Genomic DNA, 21,112 nt, shown 5'->3' on the forward strand with positions numbered 1-21,112 from the left:
TCGGGATCGGGACGGGAACGGGGCCGCCCCCGCACCCCCGGGATGCGGCTTTGCCACTGCGGCCGCCCCGGTGCCCCCGGGCTCGGCAGGGCCGGGGCAGCTCCGTCCTGAGGAGCCGCGGCGGTGAATGGGCGGAGCGGGAGGAGCCGGAGCCGCCGCCGCGATGGCTCAGGAGAAGATGGAGCTGGACCTGGAGCTGCCGCCGGGGAGCGCCGCGGGCCCGGGCGACGGCGGCGGCCTGAGGAGGTCGAACAGCGCCCCGCTGATCCATGGGCTCAGGTGAGGGGCCCGGGGGGCTCCGGGGAGGAGCCCGGACGGGCTCCGCGCCCGTCCCGGCCGGGCACAGCCCCGGGGATGCTCCGGGTGTGCTCCGCGGCGCCCTGGGGAAAAGTGGGTTCCTGAGCGCTGTCCCGAGCGGGGAAGGGTTTAGGCAAGGCATCCAAGTGTGGAGAGGTGCGAGGAAGTCTAGGGAGACGTGCTGTGGCTTTACTAAAACGCTTTGTTTTCGTGCAGGTCTGCTGTGCGCTGTGTAACTGAGAAGCAGCACGCTGGTCCGCAGCGTGGAGGTTGTGGCCGTTCTTGTGGGTAGAATAGCAATCGCGGTGATTTCTGTAATGGCTCGAGTCTGAACAAATTAAATCAATGCCCTGTGTATGATATACAACAGTAAATGCTTTCAGAGCAACCAGGCAGTTTCGGCGAGGGAGGTCATTTCATGGGACCCTGACCTAAGTTTTACATTTAGTGTAAAACAGTGTATCAGATGTCCAGGAATTTTTCTGGACGATACTAATTTTTTCGGTATGTATTACTGGGAGAAAGACAAGGCGTTGTGTGGGCAACTGTGCTTGGATATTGCCATCGGCCTGTGGCAGGTGCTGTTTGCAGGGAGGGTTGGGTGTTTGCCAGGTCTTCAGCTGACAGGACAGAAAGCGGCAGTTCCAGGCAAGGGCCGGGGAAAAAGCTCTCAGTTAGGGAGGGTCTCCTGTACAGTTTCTGTTTGGGTAAGTTTGTAACTCAGAGTGCTGTTTCTTGTCTCCTGTGGGCTGTTGTGAAGTTGGGAGATGCCCCATCTGCTACATGATGTGGCTACCGTCCAACTGTAAGGCGGTCCATGTGCTCCTGCTAATACTGTGTCTGCAATTTGGGAGGGAATATCTGCAATAAACTTCATAAAACATATTATATTACATGATAAGCACTTCCTGGTGGTTTGTTTTTTTTTTTTCTTTTTTTTTCCTTCGTGTTTTCTGTAAGGAACTGGATATCAAGTGACAAAGAAATCTCACATCTCTTGTACCAGAATGGTTAACTGTGCCTGACAGTTCCGAGGAAATACTAATTTTTGCCTATTCCATTACGATTTAATGTTAAGTAAACGTAATTGTGGTTCTTTTGCATAATCAGAATGAAACAACCCCCATTTTACATTTCAAAGTAGTATGGAAGTGCTGTGTATGGCAGCTCTCCTCAGGGAGGTTTCTGAGCAGGTAAACTAATTGTGTAACTGGGACAAGATGTTTTTATAATTTCAGCCTTTTGTAAGTTGTTTCTTACAAACTGTAACACCCGTGACTTTTAAAAAACTCAAATTATTTAATTCATGGTTTGGTCAGGTAGAAAGATAAGCCTGAGCTCTTGCCTTGAAACTGTGCATGTACTGTATGTTAGGTGTTCATACAAATTAAACTGAAATGCCATTGAACTAATTTGAGGTGGTTGCAGTGGTTTGCCTGTTAGTTTGGAATTTTCCATCAGAATACTGTTTTTGCAAGATTGCAGCTCTTGGCAAGAAACTTCAGTTTTTTCCCAGAATGGCTTTGTTGGGTAAACTGAAACAAAAGCTCTTGCTTTTGCACAGCTTTCTTTTTCTCCTCTGCCTCCTGTTTAACTTCTTCATTAACAGAATTAGTAAGGAACTTGGAGGATGAGTTGCCATAGAGCCAGAGAATAGTTTTAAACGGAATATTTTAAATCATGGAAGTTACCTTTCACAGAACTTTTAAATCTTGTTTTTGTGCCAAATAAAATTGATTTTTAGTAGGAACTGTAGGAGTTTTCTGTGAAAGGTAAGCCTGAGATCTGACCAGCTCTGATGTTTTTGCAAGGGAGATTAAAGGTAAGGATATTTGTAGGGTTTTTTCTCTTCCTCTCTGCTAGTTAGCACTGAGTATTGGACTCAGCCTATGGAAATGTGGTGCAGAATCGTTCCAACCTGTTTTCTTGACTCAGGCTCTGGATCTCAGGATGTGCTGTTTGTGTTGTGTTTGCATGCCAACCAGTACACTTACACTGAAAAGAATTTGTAGCTGTTGGCCCCAGTCAGTAAATCTCATCTCTAAACATCATGTCATGGATCCCTTCAATTTCTCCAGTTCCACCTCCTGTCAAATGGTAACAAATAATGTCTCGTGGGTGTGAGCTGAATGAAACTTCTGGGAAAATTGTAAATGATGTCTGGTCCTGTGTACTCGCTGCTTTAGAGAAGGAGAGTCAATGCATTTTTCTTGGCAAAAAGTACAGTGCTTATGCCAATTGTGGTTGGCTTTTATTTCACAGTATAAGCTTTGTTTGTTTTTTATTTACAGCTAGATAAAATCTGTCTAAAACATATGTGTCTAACTGGTGTGTTTTAAACTGGAGGATTCTGATAATGATGTGTCTTAAAAGTGCATTATGATTGTCAGTCCTTAGAACAAGGTCACTGTTGATCAGGTTAGTTTTAAGAAATGGTATTTATGTGGGGCTTTTTTTCATCCCAAGTTATTAGCTGAAACAAAAAGATACAACCCAGTGAATTCTTGTAATTTGGATATATTTACAGTCTTACATTTGGATCCGTTCACCTGTGCAGTTCCTCACTGATTTTTGACCATGCAGATTGTAGGATTGTGGCTCAAAATTTATTCAGCAACCATAAAAGTTACTTAATTTCTGCAGTTGCATTCATTAAGTGCTGATCATTGGCTGTTGATAACACTAGTGATGACATGACCAGTGAAATTTGCTTTAGGAATCAATAGAACTAAAGTTTCCTTGAGAAAGGAACTCATTTTGTATAAAATAAATAATTGTACACTATTTCAGTGAATGCTATGGGGCTTTAAAAACTGATTTCACTGTATGTTTAATTTAACTTTTCCTGGAAAAAAGTTTAGAACTTATTAAATGTCGTAGTGGTAAGATGTATCACGATACTGTATTTTTAAATTCTATTTTACCTATGAGATTGAAGCTGGTTTCAGTTACAAACCATTTATACATTCATTCTGTTGAATGACATTCAAAGCAGTGTACAAACTGCAGCCATTCCAAACATCAGAAATTCCCACAGAAATGAGCAGTCTAAACAATTTTTCAGTTGTTCTGCAGCCCCAATATGATTAATTAAAATCATTAATTGAAGTAGCTGGGAACTGGAGGATGAACAATTTGATTTACACTCTCTGCCAACAAGCTATAAGAGTTCTTACACCTGTCTCTGGAGTGCTTTGTCTTGACATGACAGCTGTCATAGCATTGGAAACTGAGCTTATATTAAGAGGTACTTTTTGATAGGGAGGAAATGGCTTTTGCATTTGACAAATGTTTCTTTTCACAGCGATAATTCACAGGTGTTCCAGGCCAACGTCTTGCGAACCCGCAGGAACAGCACCACGGTCATGAATCGGCACAGCCCGGTAAGAAAACTGTCAGACCAACCCCACTCTGTGCAAAGCAGAAGTGTGCAAACAGCAGTAAACAAAATTAGATTGTAGTCTGTGAGACTAACACCACGTGCTTTCAGAAACAAGGCTCTGGGCTGTGACATTAACACGCCGTAGCCAGACCATACTTGTCATTGGGATCGTAGCTTTGCTTATAAAATGCAAGCAGATGCTCTAGGATGGAGTAAGAAAGGTAGTTTGCAATGAAAACTAATTACATAGCTGTTCTGTTGATCAGTAATCTGTGTTAATGATTTCTGATGCTTAAGGAAAAAAGGGCAGTGATGCTCTGATCTTAAATAGTCTTTTATATAAAAAATGACAGAATAGACTGTTCTAATTCACAACTGCAATAACAAGTTAGAACTGGCTGACAGGACATTAATCTCAAGACTTCCAGAATGAATGATGCTGTGTCTCTGAGACATTCATTTGTGATTTCAGCTTTTGTCAGACTTCTGGTGTTACAGCTCCTCAGATCTGAATTTTTAAAATACTAATCTAAACCCATGGTGCTTCAACCCAGACAAAATGTTGCGTATTTTGTGTTTTAGTATCATGCAGAGTTTTGGTAGAAGGGTGTAATTTTGACTGATTTAGAACACCTGTATATGATCACAGCAAGTTCACTTATGGGCTGGCTCTTCTGGCTGCCCCAATAGATGTTCCAGTCTTCTGGACCGAACCAGTGTTCCCACCTTCGTGGGATGATGTTCTTGACCCTTCCCCTGTCATTAAAAAGTGTCCTGAAAGTTAACTTTCTTCTTCACTCCCAGCTGACCAGGTGCTGACAAAATACAGTTGAAATTTTACTTATGCCCCATTGACTGCTAGATCAGTGCCTTGTCTGCTTTGAGATATTCCATGGAGTTATGGCCTGGTTTGTGGTTTTGTTGAAGATTGCAAGGAGGATGGAATTGGAAATAAGCCTTGGGATTCTCATCCTTATGTGATCTTAAACCAGGATCATCCACAGATAAATGACTTTGTGAAAATAATTAAACTTTCAGCACTAAGGACCCTAAGCAACCTCTCCTGGTATTCCTGCTGTAGCAAGGAAGTACATGTAGTTTTATGATGTTAGAGATATTCTAAGGAGTTAGATCACATCTAATTTGGTAATTTAAATTTTACATTAAGTAAGTGATAAAGGTACTTCAAAAGGTACTTCAAAACCCTAAATTAACCTAAATTAACCCTGTGTTAATTTAGTATTATAAGTACAGATAAAGTTTTATGTTTTGTAAACTTTGTGGAAGAAAGTTGATTAGTACTTATCTACTCTGTGTTCACTGTCATAGGAGCAGTGGGAGTTGCTAAAATCTCTGAAAACTGGAGGTCATACTCCATCAACTGCATCTTCAGGGCTGTCATGGCCATCCCAGTTGCTCAACGAGTTCTAAAATCTATTTTTTGAGTAGCTTCCCCAAGTCTCTGACTCCAGCTGGTTTATAATGATGTCTGCAAGGGGCATCCCTGCCATTTGGGCTAAGGCTTGATCTGCAGTTTTCTGACACTGCAAGGAAGGATCAACTAGGCTCGGTATCTGTTGTTTATTTCCTTCCAGGAGATATCAGTGGCACTGGGGAGTAAATGTTTTGGTGTTCTTTTTGTTTTGTGTGGTTGGGGGTTTTGTTTTGTTGTTTAAGCAAAGTGCTTGTTTAGTCCGTTGTTAGATGTTTAGGTGCTGTTTCAGCAAAAGCTGTTTTTTAAATTTGTTTCTAATTTTTGTTGTTTTTCTAAACTCTCTGTGAGTTCCTTGCTGGGGTTCACTGTGGCCCCACAAGTGGCTGTGCTGGCAGGAGGCAGAGGGCACTGCAGGGCAGGGCAGAGGGGCCAGGGCAGTCGCTGCTCACTTTGCCCGTGGTGCCTCCAGACTGGCACTTCTGAAACTTTACCTGCAGTGGAAAACAGCATCTGGCACACTGGAGAAGGGGGGAAGGTGTTTATCTTCCCCTGTAGTAGTCTAATAGTTTGTAATGTTTTTATTAACTTTGTGCTCTCTTAAAACATTGGGGATTTGAGTAACATAATTTTAACAGTTCCATCTGTTTAGCAGCTATCCTTTAAAAGTGACTGCGGTTTCTTTTCACAGTAATGAAATCAAAGGATACAAACAGACCAGAAGTGAGTTTTAAATGTTAAAAAAGTGAGGATGATGACTTGTTGGAAACAAGGTGTGGGATCCTCAGAGTTAAGTCAGTGCATTAGACCCTGCAGAGGAACACTGAACTGCCTTTTTATAATTTTCATTTTACACCGCAAGCCACAGGTTTTGTACATATTCTGTTAATGTCAAACCTTAAACTATGTGGATCACAGTCATAAAATTAGAATATAATGAGTGGAACAAATGCATTTCTACTGTGGAATGACAGAGTGAATAGGCAGGAATGCACTATTGTCCAAATCCTTCTTTCTATGTGAGAATCAAGGTCAACTCAAGGTCTACATTGGCTAGTGCAGCTTGGAAGAATTTTTATTAGGTGTAGAGGATTTTTGGGAGCCCAGTATAATAGCAAAGCTGACCTAAACTGGACTTAAAAAGTAGCCAGTCAGGATATTATAGCTGTTAGACTTTAGTACTATATATATTATGATGACTAAATTCTAGGACAAACATTAGACATCCCCTGTGTGAGTCTGATAGGCTGATTTTTTTTGAGAAAAGAAGGATGTGATGTCTTGTTTTTTTAGAAGGAAGATTCTGGATATATGAAGCATTAATTGTTTGTGATAACTTACCATGACTGCGTCAGAAGCAAAATCTTTGTATTCTCTGTGGCACTGATTAGAAGATGGTGCAGTAACAGTTAACTGAATGTTTGTTGGTTCTCCAGCTTTAGCATGATGAAGAGCTTTAGTAATGTTTTGTGAAAGGGCTGAAGCCTTTTACTGAATAAAGTGTATAAACACTCATAATAATGCAAACCTTTCCTTCTGAACATGCCCATTTTTGAAAAGACACCTTATTTTTTGGAAGGATTTTCATCTTACAGAGAAGTTAAACCTCTATTCACAGCTTTAGCTTAGAATTTTTGTTCCCTGAATGGCTATGACAAAAATCAACTGAAGGTTGACAGTTTGAGGGATGGGAAATATCTGAAAGAAAATTATATTTTGAGAAAATAATCACTTTAAATTATTCGGTTTTGAGTGTTCAGTTTTAAATCATAGTGTTCCAGTGGGATCTTGATGCAAAACTGTCAACATTAACAGAGGACCATTTTTAGTGGCGTCTTCTCTGATTTCACCCAAATTGGTGAAGCTCTTGAGAAACCATAAAGAAAGTGTTTAACTCTTTGTTAGCCTTCTCATAGCTGATTTTTTTCACCTGTCAAAGTACTCATTTATAGGCGGACAACAATCCAGGAACCTTTTTGTACAATGTGTTGTTTTGGCTTTGTATTTCTAAAGGATCTGTTGGGGAGCTTTCTGACTCACTTAAATGAAAATAAATATTCTGAATCACATAAAGGAAAATATTTATGCCAACATATATACTAAGGGTGGCAGGGTGTTAGTGAAAAGCAGCCCCATTCTGCAGAGAAGGCTGTCAGTTCTAGTTGCCTGGAAATGGAATGGAAGCCAGGCTGATACTAATTAGCATCTGTGAGCATACAAAGCAGCACAATGTGGAGATACATATTAGCATGTTCTTGCAAGTAAATAACATAGTTTATATATACTAAGAATGTTATAAGTGATTTTTTTAATTACTTTTTTTGTAGTTTGGGGTAGCCCTAGAGAGTGATTCCTGATGTCCCTGCTGCACCTTTCCCTCCCTTCTGCTGTACTTTCAGCTGTCTGTGACTTTGTTTTGCAGTTTGTGCCATCCTCTCCTATCCGTATTCCCAGCAGCCGCCTGCATCAAATCAAACAGGTAACCACAGAGCCTGATCTTTTTTTAATTTAAGGTTTTTATAGGTGGTTGGGTTTTTTGCAGTTGATGTGTAATGTTCTTCAAACGACTGTAGATTTTATTTTCAAACGGCCTACCCTGCTCCATGTTTCACCAAGCAGAATGCATCTTACAGCGAGAAGAGGATTTGAGCAGAGAGAGGAATCTTAAAATGGACATTTTACTTTAATGTAAGCTCTTAGGGTAAAGTTTCACCAAGTTTTTGGCAGCAGTACCAGCATAAATATTCAGGGCCAATAACAAAGTGTTCCTTAACTTGTGTTGGCTCAAGACTTTTGTGCAGCCAGAAAACGAGCAGGGTAAGGAAGCACTCTGGCTAAAAAATAGTTTGTGCTCTTCTTACTGGGCTATTTTTCATCTGTATAATTTTCTTATCCAGATCCCTGTGCTTGTGCTGTCACAGCATGAACGGAGGGGGAAGGGCACCAGAGCAAACACGTAGGGAGGGGGTGGTGTGGGGAATATCTGAGCAGGCTCAAATAGCTCTGCTCCCAGCCAGCAACCGCAGTCCGAAGACTCCAGCTTTAAAATCAACAAGCTCAAGCTCTTGTGGCTCCTTCATTTTATATCTCCACTTTTTGACAGTAGAATGTTTATAAAAATGGCTTGAAGATGTTTGATTTTTCTTTTGAATTTTTTTTTCTTAGCTTGCTAGTTTTCAATGGGTAGGCTTGATTTTTACAGGGTGAAAAGTTAAGAAAATGATTTAATGCTTCAGACAGCATTTTTAGGGTATGCTGTCTGAGGTAGTGGAAAGCACTTCTGTTTCCCACCTCAGATATTTAAGGTACTTGCACAGTAAGCCTGAAGAAAATAACTACTTGCTTTCATTATGTAAATAATTTACAGGCTTAAAGAGACTCAGAAGCACTTGGGTCAGTTGTAGAGCTGTTTTTATCAATATAAAAAAGCTTAGGATTAATATGTAAATATCATAGAATCATAAATTAGTTTGGGTTGGAAAGGACCTTTAAAGGTCGTCTGGTCCAACCCCCTTTGCAATGAGCAGGGAGATATAATGAGAAATGCTGAGAGCAGAGGAATGAACTGCTGTAGCTCTGCTGTATTACATGAAGTAAAGTTTGATAATTCAGTTTTTTGGAAAATATTTTGGCATTCCTATTTGTTAAAGCAAACAGTGTAATTTCTTAATGTGTGTTTGATTGTTAAATTCACAAGTTGGAATTAATTCCATGTCCTGTGTACTTAGTGAGAACTTTGTGATTTACTTCTGATCTCTTTCAAATCTGAGCAAATTACCAGACAGGTGAATTACCTCAGACCCTTCCTTCTTATGATGAAGATTGTGAAGATGTTTAGTTGAACCTTTACTCTTAAACTGGACTGAATTAGAGAATCTACTCATTCACTCAACAGACTGGGTGGCATTCAGTTAATTTTAAGGAAGGCTGTTCTACCTAAGAGGAGATTGAGTCAAGTTTGAATTTGGTGTTAATGTTTAGTTTAATTTTACATATTTGAGCCATTTTAATAATATTTTATGGAGATTTTTTTTTTTTTAGAAAAAAACCCTCACTAAATCCCAAATTCATTGTGTGCAATGCAGTGTATTGCAAATGAGATGCTGACAAGTGTCTAGTTAGTCACTAATCCATAGAATAAGGTAAGAATCCAGCCATGCTTTTGAGGATTATCTGTACCAGTGTCCACTTTGTGAAATGACATTATGCAAGACTGCATAAAGAGGCTCTAGCATGTGCAGAATTTTTGGTTCATATTATTATTATTCAGTTTCGTAACTAGCTCTTGGGTAGTAATGAAAATAAAGCTGCTTGGGAAACAACGAGCTCACCTAAGCACTTTGTATGTGATGATCTCTCTTGCTACATCTTTCTCATCCTCTCTTCACTCCTTTTCTTGTAGTGAGAACGTTAAGTTATTGTTGCTTAAGGGAGTTGAATTAAATTTTCTGTGTGACAAAGTGAAACGAAACCACAGCTTTTCTGATCTTCTGCAGCAAAGGGCTTTTTTGATCTTATTTTTTCATCTGCTGATCTTTTAGGAAGAAGGGATGAATCTGCTGAACAGAGAAACAGTTCGTGAAAGGTGAGCACTAAGGCAAACTAGAACAGTTACCTCAGCTGTCTGTGGGCCCGGGACAATACATTTCTTTTCTTCTTTATAGAGAAGTGCAAGTAGCAATGCAGATGAGCCACTCATGGGAGGAGAGCTTGAGCCTGGTAATGCATTCATGCTTTAATTTGTGTTTCTATCATCAGTATCAGGACACTAGAGATTCTCTCATGTCAACATTTTCTTTGATAGTTTGACCTACAATTAGCATAGTGTTAGCATAGCACTGCTTTTGATCAGCAATTTTTCACACTAACAAGGCATAGAATTATCAGTTGTTCAAGGCACATGTGGGTTCCTTGGGCTGGTATATCAGAAGGAAATTGCATGGATGTCTGCCTGGTCAAATTTTCTTCCATGTTCTGATACCATGTAATATTTAAGGCTTTTTTATTGTTAAGCATAAGCTCATAAATGGCTTCCTAAAAATTATTGATATGATGGAGGATAACTTTGGAATTTCACACCAGTCAATCCTTTTTATGTTAAGGTACCTGCTCGTAAGATTAATTATATGTACTATTTACTATTTACATATTTACAGAGTGACAATGATTTTGAAAAATCGCTATCACCAAAGCAAGTAGACTTTGTTCCAGTTTCTCCAGCTCCTTCGCCTACAAGAGGAATAGGGAAGGTGAGCAAAATGTGCTAATAATGGTGTTATCTTGAGTAGTGCTAAATAAATTCAGCCAAATTAGTAGCAAAAGATTAAGCCACCTGCTCCTTTCTACCTCAGCTGCAAACAAGAAACTAGAGAGTAAATAAAACCCCCTGAAACCCCAAACCAGAAAATACCAGCACATACTAGCAGCTGCACAGCTTGTGGATGTGAATTTCTGTGGAGTGTTCAGCTATTAATCTGTAGTTAACAAAAAATAAATAAGTCTGTTTAACCAGAGTATGGTGAAATAAATATGCATGAAAATGGAATCTGTCCAATTTTTAAATTTTTTTTCCTCAGTAGCAGAAGGTGGTGTCTCACTATCAGCAGCCTCAGTGACTGGTTGCTGAAATTGATACTGGGTTGTTTATTTCTCTGCATCAGCATCACTTGGTACCACAGGGGAGTGACACAGACTTTATAAGTAAATAACACGACCTGTTTTCCTCTCAGCAATGTTTCTCACCATCCTTGCAAAGTCTGGTCAGTAGCAGTGGATTGCCTCCAAGTCCCAGCCCAAGTCCAACAAGGAGATTTTCAAGGTAAGTACGAGATCACATCAATGATGAGACACCAGCATAACTTGTTCACAGTAGATGTTTGAAATACCAGAATTTGTTATATTCATCATTGATTTCTGAGCACAAATACAAATTTTTATACTGACGTAAACGTTGGATTTTACAGTGCTGTAAAACATTTGTCAAAATCCTCATGTCACAACATTGGGCAAGTGGGCTGCATTGTGGCATCTGTCTTCTCAGTGTAGTTTCTATTGTGCTCTCAATACATCTTAAGTAATTGAATTCTTGGGGAAGAAAACTCAAACAGATTTAGGGTTTGTTACTCCTTCTGGGTTTTAGTTGCATTGGATGTTGTTTTGAGTGATGTGGGCTTATAATTAAATTTTAGTAGGCCTTAACTGTTCAGCAGAGCACTGCCTGTCAACTGAGATGTAGTCAGTGCCTGCATGTGAGGTTTTAGACTGCCCCAGTTGTGAAATAATGTGATTAAACTTTTGCTATTCAGGTCTGTGCTTCCTGGTCTTTTTTCAGAGAGGAAAAAAAAGAACTTGCTCTGGATAAGCTGTTTTAATGCCTATTTTCTTAGTATTTTTCACTTAGTAGTTTGTTTTCTGAGTATCTTTTGATTCTTCATATGTTTTCAAACTTCTTTTTTTTAATGATGATCTCAGTATAGCAAATGCCTTCTTTTAGCAGGAGAAGCCAGAGTCCAATTAACTGCATTCGACCAAGTGTTCTTGGATCAATAAAAAGAAAAGGTACAGTATTTAGGTTTGGTTATTATAATAGGCCAACTTGTTAGTTATATAATAATTCATATAGCTTTCTTCACAATTCTGTTCCAATTGGCTGATACTTCAAAAAGTGACTAGAAATAGAAGGTATTACAGATGATAAAACATCTTTATTCCATAAAGCTAATAGTTGTTCTGGTCTAATGCTTCTCTATCTTCCCACATTTTTCTTCAAGTTTAACTTCTGGCTATTTTATTGCATCTGTTTTTACATCTTCCTGCTTCACCTTCGTTACAGAACATTTTTGGCTCTGAGACAACTTCTAAAATACTTTTATCTGAGTACTGTCATAGCCTATTTAAGCATAGATCTCTCCTTTCTTGTTCTGGAGTATTTGGAAATCAAAGTCAATGTAAAAGTGTTTTGATAATCCTGGACCTTGTTCTTTTTCATTCTTCTCAGCTTCTCTGCTCTGGTGGAGCTGGTCAGTGAACTGATAGCTGGATAAACTGAAACAAAAAGATTATTCTTCACTACTGAAGAATGAATGTCTGATATCTAAACCCCAGCTAATAACTCACTAAATACTGAAGCTGGGACTAAAATGTTTTGAAGAAATAGGCAGTGTTTCAGCATCTAAATTCTATGGTTTAAATATAAAGGAATCTATTGTAATAAGTTTGAACCTATATTCTGTTTGCTCTGTAGAAGTACATTGAAAGCAGATTTTAGTTTGAATGAGTAGTAATTTTTATCATTCCTTATCTCTTCCCAAAGGTGTGACAGAGATGGAAGATCATCCCAAAAGATTATTCCAAGGATCCACCAACATGCTTACCCCTGAAGCTGCACATCAGGCAGACCTTGGGGGATGGTAAACGCTGTGTTATTCATTGTCCCTTTCAGCAGCAGCATACCAGTCTTTTTTTATTCTAGCAATGATTATACTTGAAATTGGTTTTGTTTGTTTGTTTTTAGTACAGACATCTCATAACTTTACAGCACTGAAATTGTCACAATAAACAGGCAGCAATATTCACTATAATTTTGCAGTTTCTAGGCCTGGCTGATAACATGCTTCCCCTATGTGGGAGTTGACCATGTTTAGGAAAAGACACCTCATGGCTGGCAGTTTTTGTAGTCCAGTTTCAAGATGCAATCAAATGTGAATGCTGATGCTTTTGGGTGGATGGGGTTTTGTTTTTTTTCCCTTGCTCTTAGTCACAGAGGAACATGAGTCTGTCTGACCCTCCCTGCTGGGAGGAGATAAAAAGTACTTTGTTAGAAATCGTAATGACTCGAAATAGCAAGGGATTTTGATCTAGTGTTTTAGTCAAGAGGTTAATAATACACAGGGTGTGCCCACACAGCTATCAAGAGAGGGTTGTTCACAGTGCTTTTGTCCTTTTTGCCTCTCAGCTGATGTACAAACTGTGCACAAGCTTTGAGCACACTGCAGTAGCAGTAGCAAAATAGATGTTTTAAAGGTACTTCAAAAACATACCCTTTTTGCACACCCTGTTCACAGTAGGCATAGCAGTGTGGATTCAATTGCTTCATCTTGGTTTAGGAGATGATAATTTTTAAATAATCGCTTTGCTGCTGTCACTGATGGTAGATCACTATAGTTACAGATTTGTGTCCTGTGAGATCTGCAGTACAGTGGAGTATGTGCAGTTTATTATTGTTGTCTCTCCTGGCAGAAAAGACCCCTGGCTGTGTGCTGGTCCAAGGCCCTGGGAATGGGGTAAAGTTGGCAGGGGATTGCTCAGCCCAGGTCTTCTTATCTGTGCCCCATTTCTGGGTGGGCAAAGGAAGAAACGGGCAGAGCGTTCCATGTCTGTCTGGAAGTGACTGCAAGGTGTGGGGTTGCAGATGGATCTCAGATCATGGGGCTTTACTGCTCCTTCAGAGATGTGTATGTGTGTTTGAAAGGGCTTTATAATGAGTGGAGCTGGTATTGGGACTCCCCAGTGCCTCGTTTCTCACGTCCTGATGTTGCTCTGGTTTCAGTCTGTCCTCACACGCCCTCGATGACAACAGGAGCAGTGCCGGCTCCTCCTGTGACTCCCCAGCAGAAGTTGGCACCAGCACAGACTCTCCAGTCTCGCTCTCTGACTCCAGATCCCCCTTTTTACCAGTAGATCTTACGGCCAAGTTACCCATTAACTGAGGAGCAGGAGTCTGCTGATGGACACCAGGAAACAGGCTGGATATCACCAAGACTTTCTGTTGTGTGTAACCGATTCTGTTCCTCATAGGAACTTCCAGGAATGTCATTATTTCTAGAAAACTTCCAGAGTAGTTCCTTGAGGAGGAATTCATGTTTCTAGTGATTTGTATGACATTTACTAAATTAACAGCAAGCATTTGGGTTGCAGACCCATTGGATGTTCACATCAGCCAGCACGATGTGGATTTGCCATGGATATTGTCTCCTTGGTATGAGTTACAAAGGCTGGATGTGCATCCTGCTTGTGGAAGACTTGGCTTGCCAGCAGCCAGTGTCCTCCCTCATATAATGTGGTGCTTGTGTAGGAACAGATAACTGTCACATTTGTCCTCAGTCTGAAACCAATGAATCAGCTTACTAATTGTTTTTATTCCCAGAGTGTTAGATATTTATATTTTTTAGTTCTTCATATGTAAGGGGAAATACTGGGGTGGGGGGGAATTGTTATGATTGGCTCTTAATCAATCCTATGTTCCGATGGATGTCCAAAGAAGAAGTTGGTGAATTGTCAACTTAAATTTATATGTTGGATTTTATATGACTGCTGTTTTGACTAAATCTAAATTAGGTGTGGAACATTCTTCTGGGGTTTTGTATTATTTTCTTCCCCATTTAGATGATGTATTGCAGTGGTAGATGCTCTGTTAAAGGTCTTTTAATAGGGAAAAGTAGTGGTAATATTTGGAACAAAACATTAAATCCTGAGGCTTTAGTATTTAGTACTTCTGAAATGTGTTATTTTAACAGTCAGTATTTGTCCTCATATATGACTTGTGTTGGACAGATACAGTGAGAAATCCTGAATGTCTTTTTGCAGGCTGAGGAGATCAAACCTGTTTAATCTGTGTTTAATCTCCTGATGTCACTTCGTCAAACAATGACATCAAGTCCTTTCTGCTGTTGAAAACTTCAGATGCTAATTGGAAGCTAGAATCTGGTAATCTGAGGTGTTTGAAAAGTCAGTGTGTTGAGGCATCTTGATCTCAACTCCAAGATTCCCCAAACAGGAGGAAAAATATGCAGGCCCCCCTATAGACAGCTGTCTATAGAGATCTTCCAGTGGCAACCTCATTTGGGTTTTGGGCTCCTGCTGTGCATCCAAACTTCCCCAGCTGAGTCCCCATTTGTACATGTCTGTGCTGTGTGGTTCCAAACCTTCTCTTCCGAGAGGTTTGTAATGAAGCAAAACGTTTTATTTTTAAACACTAAATCTTTGTAGTGTGTCATAAAGCAAGAAAAGTATGGAAACATCCTCAAGTAGGAGAAAAACCTGCCCTGAACTCTGCTGTGAAAGATTCACATGGGTGAAGCTTTGATTGACAGCAGCCATCCAAAGCAGAAGTGGATGACTTGGAGCGCAAAGACCCGGCGACCTGAGGGCCAATGACCCGTCTCCCTGTGTCCTTATTGTAGAGAGAAAATAGAATGTATTTAATAGTCTGACGCTGTTCTAGGAAGATACGACATGGTTTACTTCTGATATCATTCCTCTTAAATTATTGTAATATCCCCTTGCTGGTTGCAGTTCCTCTCTGAGTCCAGCTGCCCTTTGTCCCCGTGCAGACGGACACGTGAGGGTTGGTGTCTGTTTGTCTGACAAGGCAAAGTTTGGTTTTGCAATTTCAGGTATGTGCCAAAGAGTTGCTGTGCATTCACTCTTCTGTGGTGAGAGCAAGACTCTTTTTTTAAAAAATCTTGCTTATTTCTTAAGAATGAACCTCCTGGTGTCTCTTAGAGTCTTTGTTAAAAGATTCATCAGTGGAGGGGTTTCATAGCTGCGTGTGGGTCAACTTGTCTCTTCTCTGTTGAATATTTATGCTATTTTTCAAATAAGTGCCAATAAATGGAAAAGTAAATGTGTTTTACTGTTTCTGCACTTTGTTAGATAACCATATTCTTTTTTGTTCATCTGGGATTAAATGCTTTCTTTTAAAAATCAGAATATCTGTTGTAATTTACTTCCACCCAGTCTAGTTTACATTTAAGTTTGCTTTAAAATCTGTAGCAGACTTACCTGTTTTCCTAGTGCCATGCTGTCTTACAGGTCTGTGACAACCCTTGGGATAAAGGAGAATAAACCCAAACATTTTCAAAATACTTCAATAGCTACACCTGTCCTGAGTTTATACCTAGAGGAAGTTATGGTGAAGTCCTTTGGAAGACAAAAGCTACTCTGCTGGAAAATACTGAGGGTCTTAACTCTTGGGAGGAAGTGGGGAGTCTGTGGTTTGCCTTAGTAGGGCAGTTAATTATAGAATCACAGAATGGTTTGGGTTGGAAGGGACCTTAAAGATCATCTCATTCCAACCCTGTGCCATGGGCAGGAACACCTTCCACTGGACCAGGTTGCTCAGAGCCCCATCCAACCTGGGCTCGAACACTTCCAGGGATGGAGAGTCCACACCTCTCTGGGCCAATTAATGTTGTTGGAGAGAAACAGTTATTTATTTGCATCCATTCCTTTCCCTGCTTTTGCAAAACAGAAGTTGCTTTGAACTTATGGAAAAACATCTCAATGTTTTGATTCCACGTCAAGAAGCTGCAGTTTTGTGCCCTGGAGTCAGGAGGCATGTATAGGGTTTTTTTCTCATTGAAATTAAATGTTAAATTTTTAAAATAAATTATCCTGCAAGATATGTATCTGAATTCAGGGAATCAGGGTGTCATACAATGTGCATAATCAACCCAGTACTCAAGTAGTAATCATGCTGTTGGTATTGCCTCTCTTTTAGCAACTCCTCATTTCCTCATGACCAATGAATGCCAAAGCTTTGCTTGAATCTGTGTCACTGTCATAGGGCTGTTGCATGTGGTGTCCCTTAACTGAGCTGAGTTTGTGACAAGTGTCTGTGCTTTTGTTTTCTTCTGAGAAGAAATGAGCAACTTTCTCAACTCAGGCCATATTGAAAGTATTGTGATCATATATATATAAAATTATATAATTATATATAAATTTCTTTATTCTGCAGCCCTTTTGGGGCACACAGCTGCTTCTCTCTGGGATTCTGCCACTAATGGCCCCTTCCAAAGTCACACTTGTGTTTGGCACTTGATTGCTCTGGTTGAAAACTGTCCTGTAGGATTTGTTGGCAGTTAAATCGGGTCTTGGGCCGCTGTGTCTTCCCTGACAACTGATGGATGTTTTTCTTCCTTCCACCTTCTCTGCAGTGACACAGTTGCTGAGGGAAGGTTGGTAACGGTGCCAGTGCTCAGGGGGCTGTATTTTTGGAATGAGCGCTTCGGTGGTTACTGCATTTAGCAGAGGGAGATACTTCACACCGGGAGAGAGGCACGAATGCCAGGAGAATGAGTCTGTGCCTCAGCCAGGCTGACTTACAGGGTCTCCTGTGAGCTGTCAGCAAGGTGGGTGACCTGAATGCTCAGCTGAACAGCTGCCCACAGTCCTCCTGAGATCAGTGTGAACTTAATCCTAATTCATTTCTTTTCAGCTTTTTTCAGAAAACTTGAGTGTAAATAATCACCAACCCGTACAAACAGAACAGGTCTCCAGAGCCTGGTGAGACTGATTTATAGCTGTGTGTTGTGGTTCCATGTCAGTGCTGTGTTTGTGAGTCCAGCCCTGCTATTGTGCGAAGATTTGCCAGTGAAGTGACTGAAGGCAGGAGGGGCCTCTGGCACTCCATGAGCTTGAGAACAGCTTGTGCCTCCCTTGGCAGTCGTCATTTCAGAAATGTTCACTTTATGCTGTTGTGTTCTTGCATATGTCGGAGTCGTAACTCACTTACTTAAAATAGAGAACTTCAGGAGTCATAATTAAACTCTGTGAGCTCTTTCTATCCTGTTTTAAGCAACCCTTCTCATCACCAACTGGCAGATGGAGTTTAAGTTGATCCCTCTTCTCCTGGAAGCAACAAGTTAAAATATTTGTAAATGCAATTGAATGTTTACAGCTACAGTACAGTAATTAAAACCTTACTGACACAAAGAGGAGTCCTTGACAAGAGTCCTTTTCAATAACTGAATGCAAACAATTGTCACCTCGGGTTTGTTTCCTAAGGATATGTCTTGGGTGATCTTTTTACCTGTACAGTGGAGCCTTCCCATTTCTTTGTGTCTGGTGTGAGCATCCTTGTTTGATAATCTGGAGACAAGTTGCCAGTCAGCCCAGGCCTTGCTCCAGAGTCACAGAGCACTCCAAGCAGACACAGACCCAGACCCTGTGCACATCCTGGAGGGGCGAGATTGCTTCCCCTGTTGGGGTTTTGTGGTAGAAGCATGAGAGAGAGAGAGGAGGGGAAAAAATAAACCACTGAAGGAGAATAACCTTGTTTGACTTTCAGTAGCTGGCTCAGGAACAGAACTTTCAGAAGGGGGGAGGAGTTGAGTGCATTTAAACGAAAACCAAACAAGGCCTCTACATGCCTTTGTGCTGGCTTCCCTGTGTCTCTCAAGGAACTGGTGAGACATCCCCAGTGCCATGAAGATTCCTCAGACAAATCCGGCATTTATCAAATTTAAAATTCTTCTGATGGTTTAGTTTCTTCATCTTTTACTTGCTTCATGAGAGCCTAGGAAAATGCTTATTATTTAAGATTTCCTTCCGTGATAAACAATTGTACGTAAATGTTTAGAATTTTGCTGCATGTCAGCCTAAGGAGGAAAAGCTGCTGAAGAGGGAGCAGGTTTTGCTGCAGGTACTAATCTTTGGAAACGTGGCTCTTCTGGTTACTTTTTGCCCTTGTGTGGAGAGGAATCAAAACTAGGTGCATAGCACACATTGGGGTTTGTGGCACAGAAATCAGGTACTGTGTTGTCTTTCAAGCTGGTTTAAATAAAGCTGGCACTGAAATCGCTGCGAGAAGCTTCCTGCTGAAAATACATCAACATCCTTTCATTTCAAAGTGCATTAACTTCAGCAGTCGGTTTCGATTTTGGAGATTCCTGGCAGATTCCTGAGGGAAAGGCACTAATGGGTTTGGTGATGTTGATGGAACTCGGGATTCCAGAGCTTTACTGCAGTTTTATTTGTCTCTTGATGGTGGTTTCTTGTTTGTCAAAGCACAGCCTTGTCTAATGCGTTGATGTTCCTACTCAAGCCGAGTGTTTGCAGTTTTCTAGAGAAGAAAACTCTCATTTTGTTATTGTAAATAATGTTTTGCTATTGTAAATTTTATTGCTAATTTTATTTTTTTTTCCAATTGGAAACATGGATTTACCTTCCATTACAGGGAGTCTGTTTGTCAGGTAGACCTTCTTACCAGTCTTTTTCCTGACAGTGAGGAGGTCACTCATTGCTTTGATTGTGCCTGTAATCATGGTTGTGCTCTTGCTTAAATTACTCCTTTTCAGAGTCTCTGCTGTTTCGAAGGCCAGTGCAGTTACTTTGCCTGCATGTAATTCCACATTATGTTGTCAGCATGGTTATACAGCTTTGCAAATTTTCAAGAGCTGATGGGCATTAGCTACAGTTCATTATCCAAAGTAAACAGCTCGTTAGTGTACAGTGGAGAGCTTCTATAGAAGACAAAAATAGACCCAAAAGTGAGTGTATCCCCTTACTCGGCTTTAGTTGTTATGCTGTGTTGCCTGCCTGTGTTCATTCCCCCAGCACTCCTTTCTGAGGATACACTTGTCCTCTGGGCTCCTTTCGTTTACACAGTCCTTATCTGTAAATGGCTCTTGCTGATGGTGTAGCAGTGGTTTCCCAATCCTCATCAGCTTCTGTGCAGCAGTAACAAGTGAGTGATGTGCTGCTGGTAACAATGTACTTCACTCTCCTTCAGTGGTTTCAGTCTTAATTTAATGTCCTCAGGCAGCACGTTATTCCTGCAGGGAAGACTGCAGCACCATTAGCTTCGGATGTTTCTCCTCCAGCTCTAGAGAGAGATGGTGCCTTCCCTACCCTGCTGTGAACAGGTGAGTGCCCTGTTCCACAGGACACAGGAGGGAACTTGTTTTCTACAGGCACTCAGCCCCTCTCTGTGCACGCAGCTGGCAGGAGGATCAATACCAGGATTGCTCAGCCCCACATGCTTTGTATGGCTTTCTGTTCCCTTCTTTTTTCTGCCCAAAGGGTCTCATGCAAGGTCAGAGGGCAAAGCACCTGAGCTGACCCGAGAACTCAAACTCCCACCTGATAGAGAAGGTGATTCAAGGTTTGAGGTGTTTTTAAGACCTTCTGTACAAGGGTTTTTCAAAAACCTCCTGGTCCTTAAACTTGATGTTGCCCTGGATCACCATGGGCCCTCTGAAACATATATCACTTGGCACCTGAGAGCTCTCTTTCCTGTAAACAAAACATTCCTGGAACTGTTTTACTGGCTCAGACAAGTTCCCTTCTGCAGCTTTGCCCTTCCAGTGAGGTGGATTACCAATAAATGTAAGTCTGAAGTAGGAGACTCATGACAAAAGAAAGGGATGGTGGAACTTGGCATTTATAAGGAAAGCTGTTACATGGAAAGTGAGGTATCTTAAATGTACATTGACAAATGAGGACTAAAATGTGGTGATTTATTGCCAAACCTATTTGGCAGCCTCTTTCCAGTTTAGGCTTGTTGGTTATCAGATACTTCCTACATAGGAACATACGATGAAATAACATACGATTGGCTTTGACAATTCTTAACTACTTGATTGCAGGAAGGATTTCTCTGCTTTGTTGTTGAAGGCACATGGGTTCCTCTTGGAGCTGCTGGAAATGCCCCTGTGGAGCTATTTCCACAGCACCAGTGACTGTTCCCATCTGATAGCACACCCTGTTGTCTTCCTGGGACATGTTTTGAGACATGGCAGCACAGCCCAGCATTTCCCTTTGCAGGGCCTGATCTGTTTCCAGGTGGTTGCCATGTCAGGGTACTGGACCCACTCTCCCGTCTCAGGGGCTCCATCAGCTGCGATCCCTGGTGGAATGAACCAATTCCCTGAGAGCCCCATCTGTCCCTGGAGCTCTGAAACAGCAACACACGTTTACTGCAGTTTCAAGTTTCTCCTCTAGAGAAAACAGGGTCGTTTAAGCATTTTCTGATCCAGACAAGTGCAAACACCTCGAGAAGATCATGTACCAAGCCTACAGCGACTGGGAGTGACGCTCCCGAAAGCGATCTCGGCAGGGCTCCCATTTCCTGCTGCCAGCATGGCTCGTTTGAGATATCGGTGCCACGGCAAGTGCTGGGTAAACACGAGGATTGTTTCTGCTGGATGATCTCAAAGCCCTCCCAACTGTCTGCTGAAAATACTTGTCCATTGCAAGGAAATGACTGTTTGTTTGTGTTA

At 41.1% G+C, this 21,112-nt stretch overlaps 1 protein-coding gene across 2 annotated transcripts; it reads left to right on the forward strand.

Moving 5' to 3' along the window:
* Positions 1–127: 127 nt before the first annotated feature.
* On the forward strand, positions 128–15,815 carry LOC135421479 (P2R1A-PPP2R2A-interacting phosphatase regulator 1). 2 transcript variants are annotated; one of them, XM_064670013.1, is made up of 10 exons: positions 128–279; positions 3,602–3,680; positions 7,534–7,590; positions 9,653–9,696; positions 9,776–9,830; positions 10,268–10,360; positions 10,841–10,929; positions 11,605–11,669; positions 12,424–12,520; positions 13,660–15,815. In XM_064670013.1, exons 1-10 carry the CDS (start codon positions 128–130, stop codon positions 13,817–13,819), a joined length of 891 nt encoding a protein of 296 aa, XP_064526083.1. In that variant the 3' UTR covers positions 13,820–15,815. The 2 variants fall into 2 exon arrangements, with proteins under 2 accessions (XP_064526083.1, XP_064526084.1); XM_064670014.1 differs by having other exon boundaries at positions 11,608–11,669.
* Positions 15,816–21,112: the final 5,297 nt, after the last annotated feature.

This window comes from Pseudopipra pipra, chromosome 13 (assembly GCF_036250125.1).
Source record: "Pseudopipra pipra isolate bDixPip1 chromosome 13, bDixPip1.hap1, whole genome shotgun sequence".
Lineage (NCBI taxonomy): Eukaryota > Metazoa > Chordata > Aves > Passeriformes > Pipridae > Pseudopipra > Pseudopipra pipra.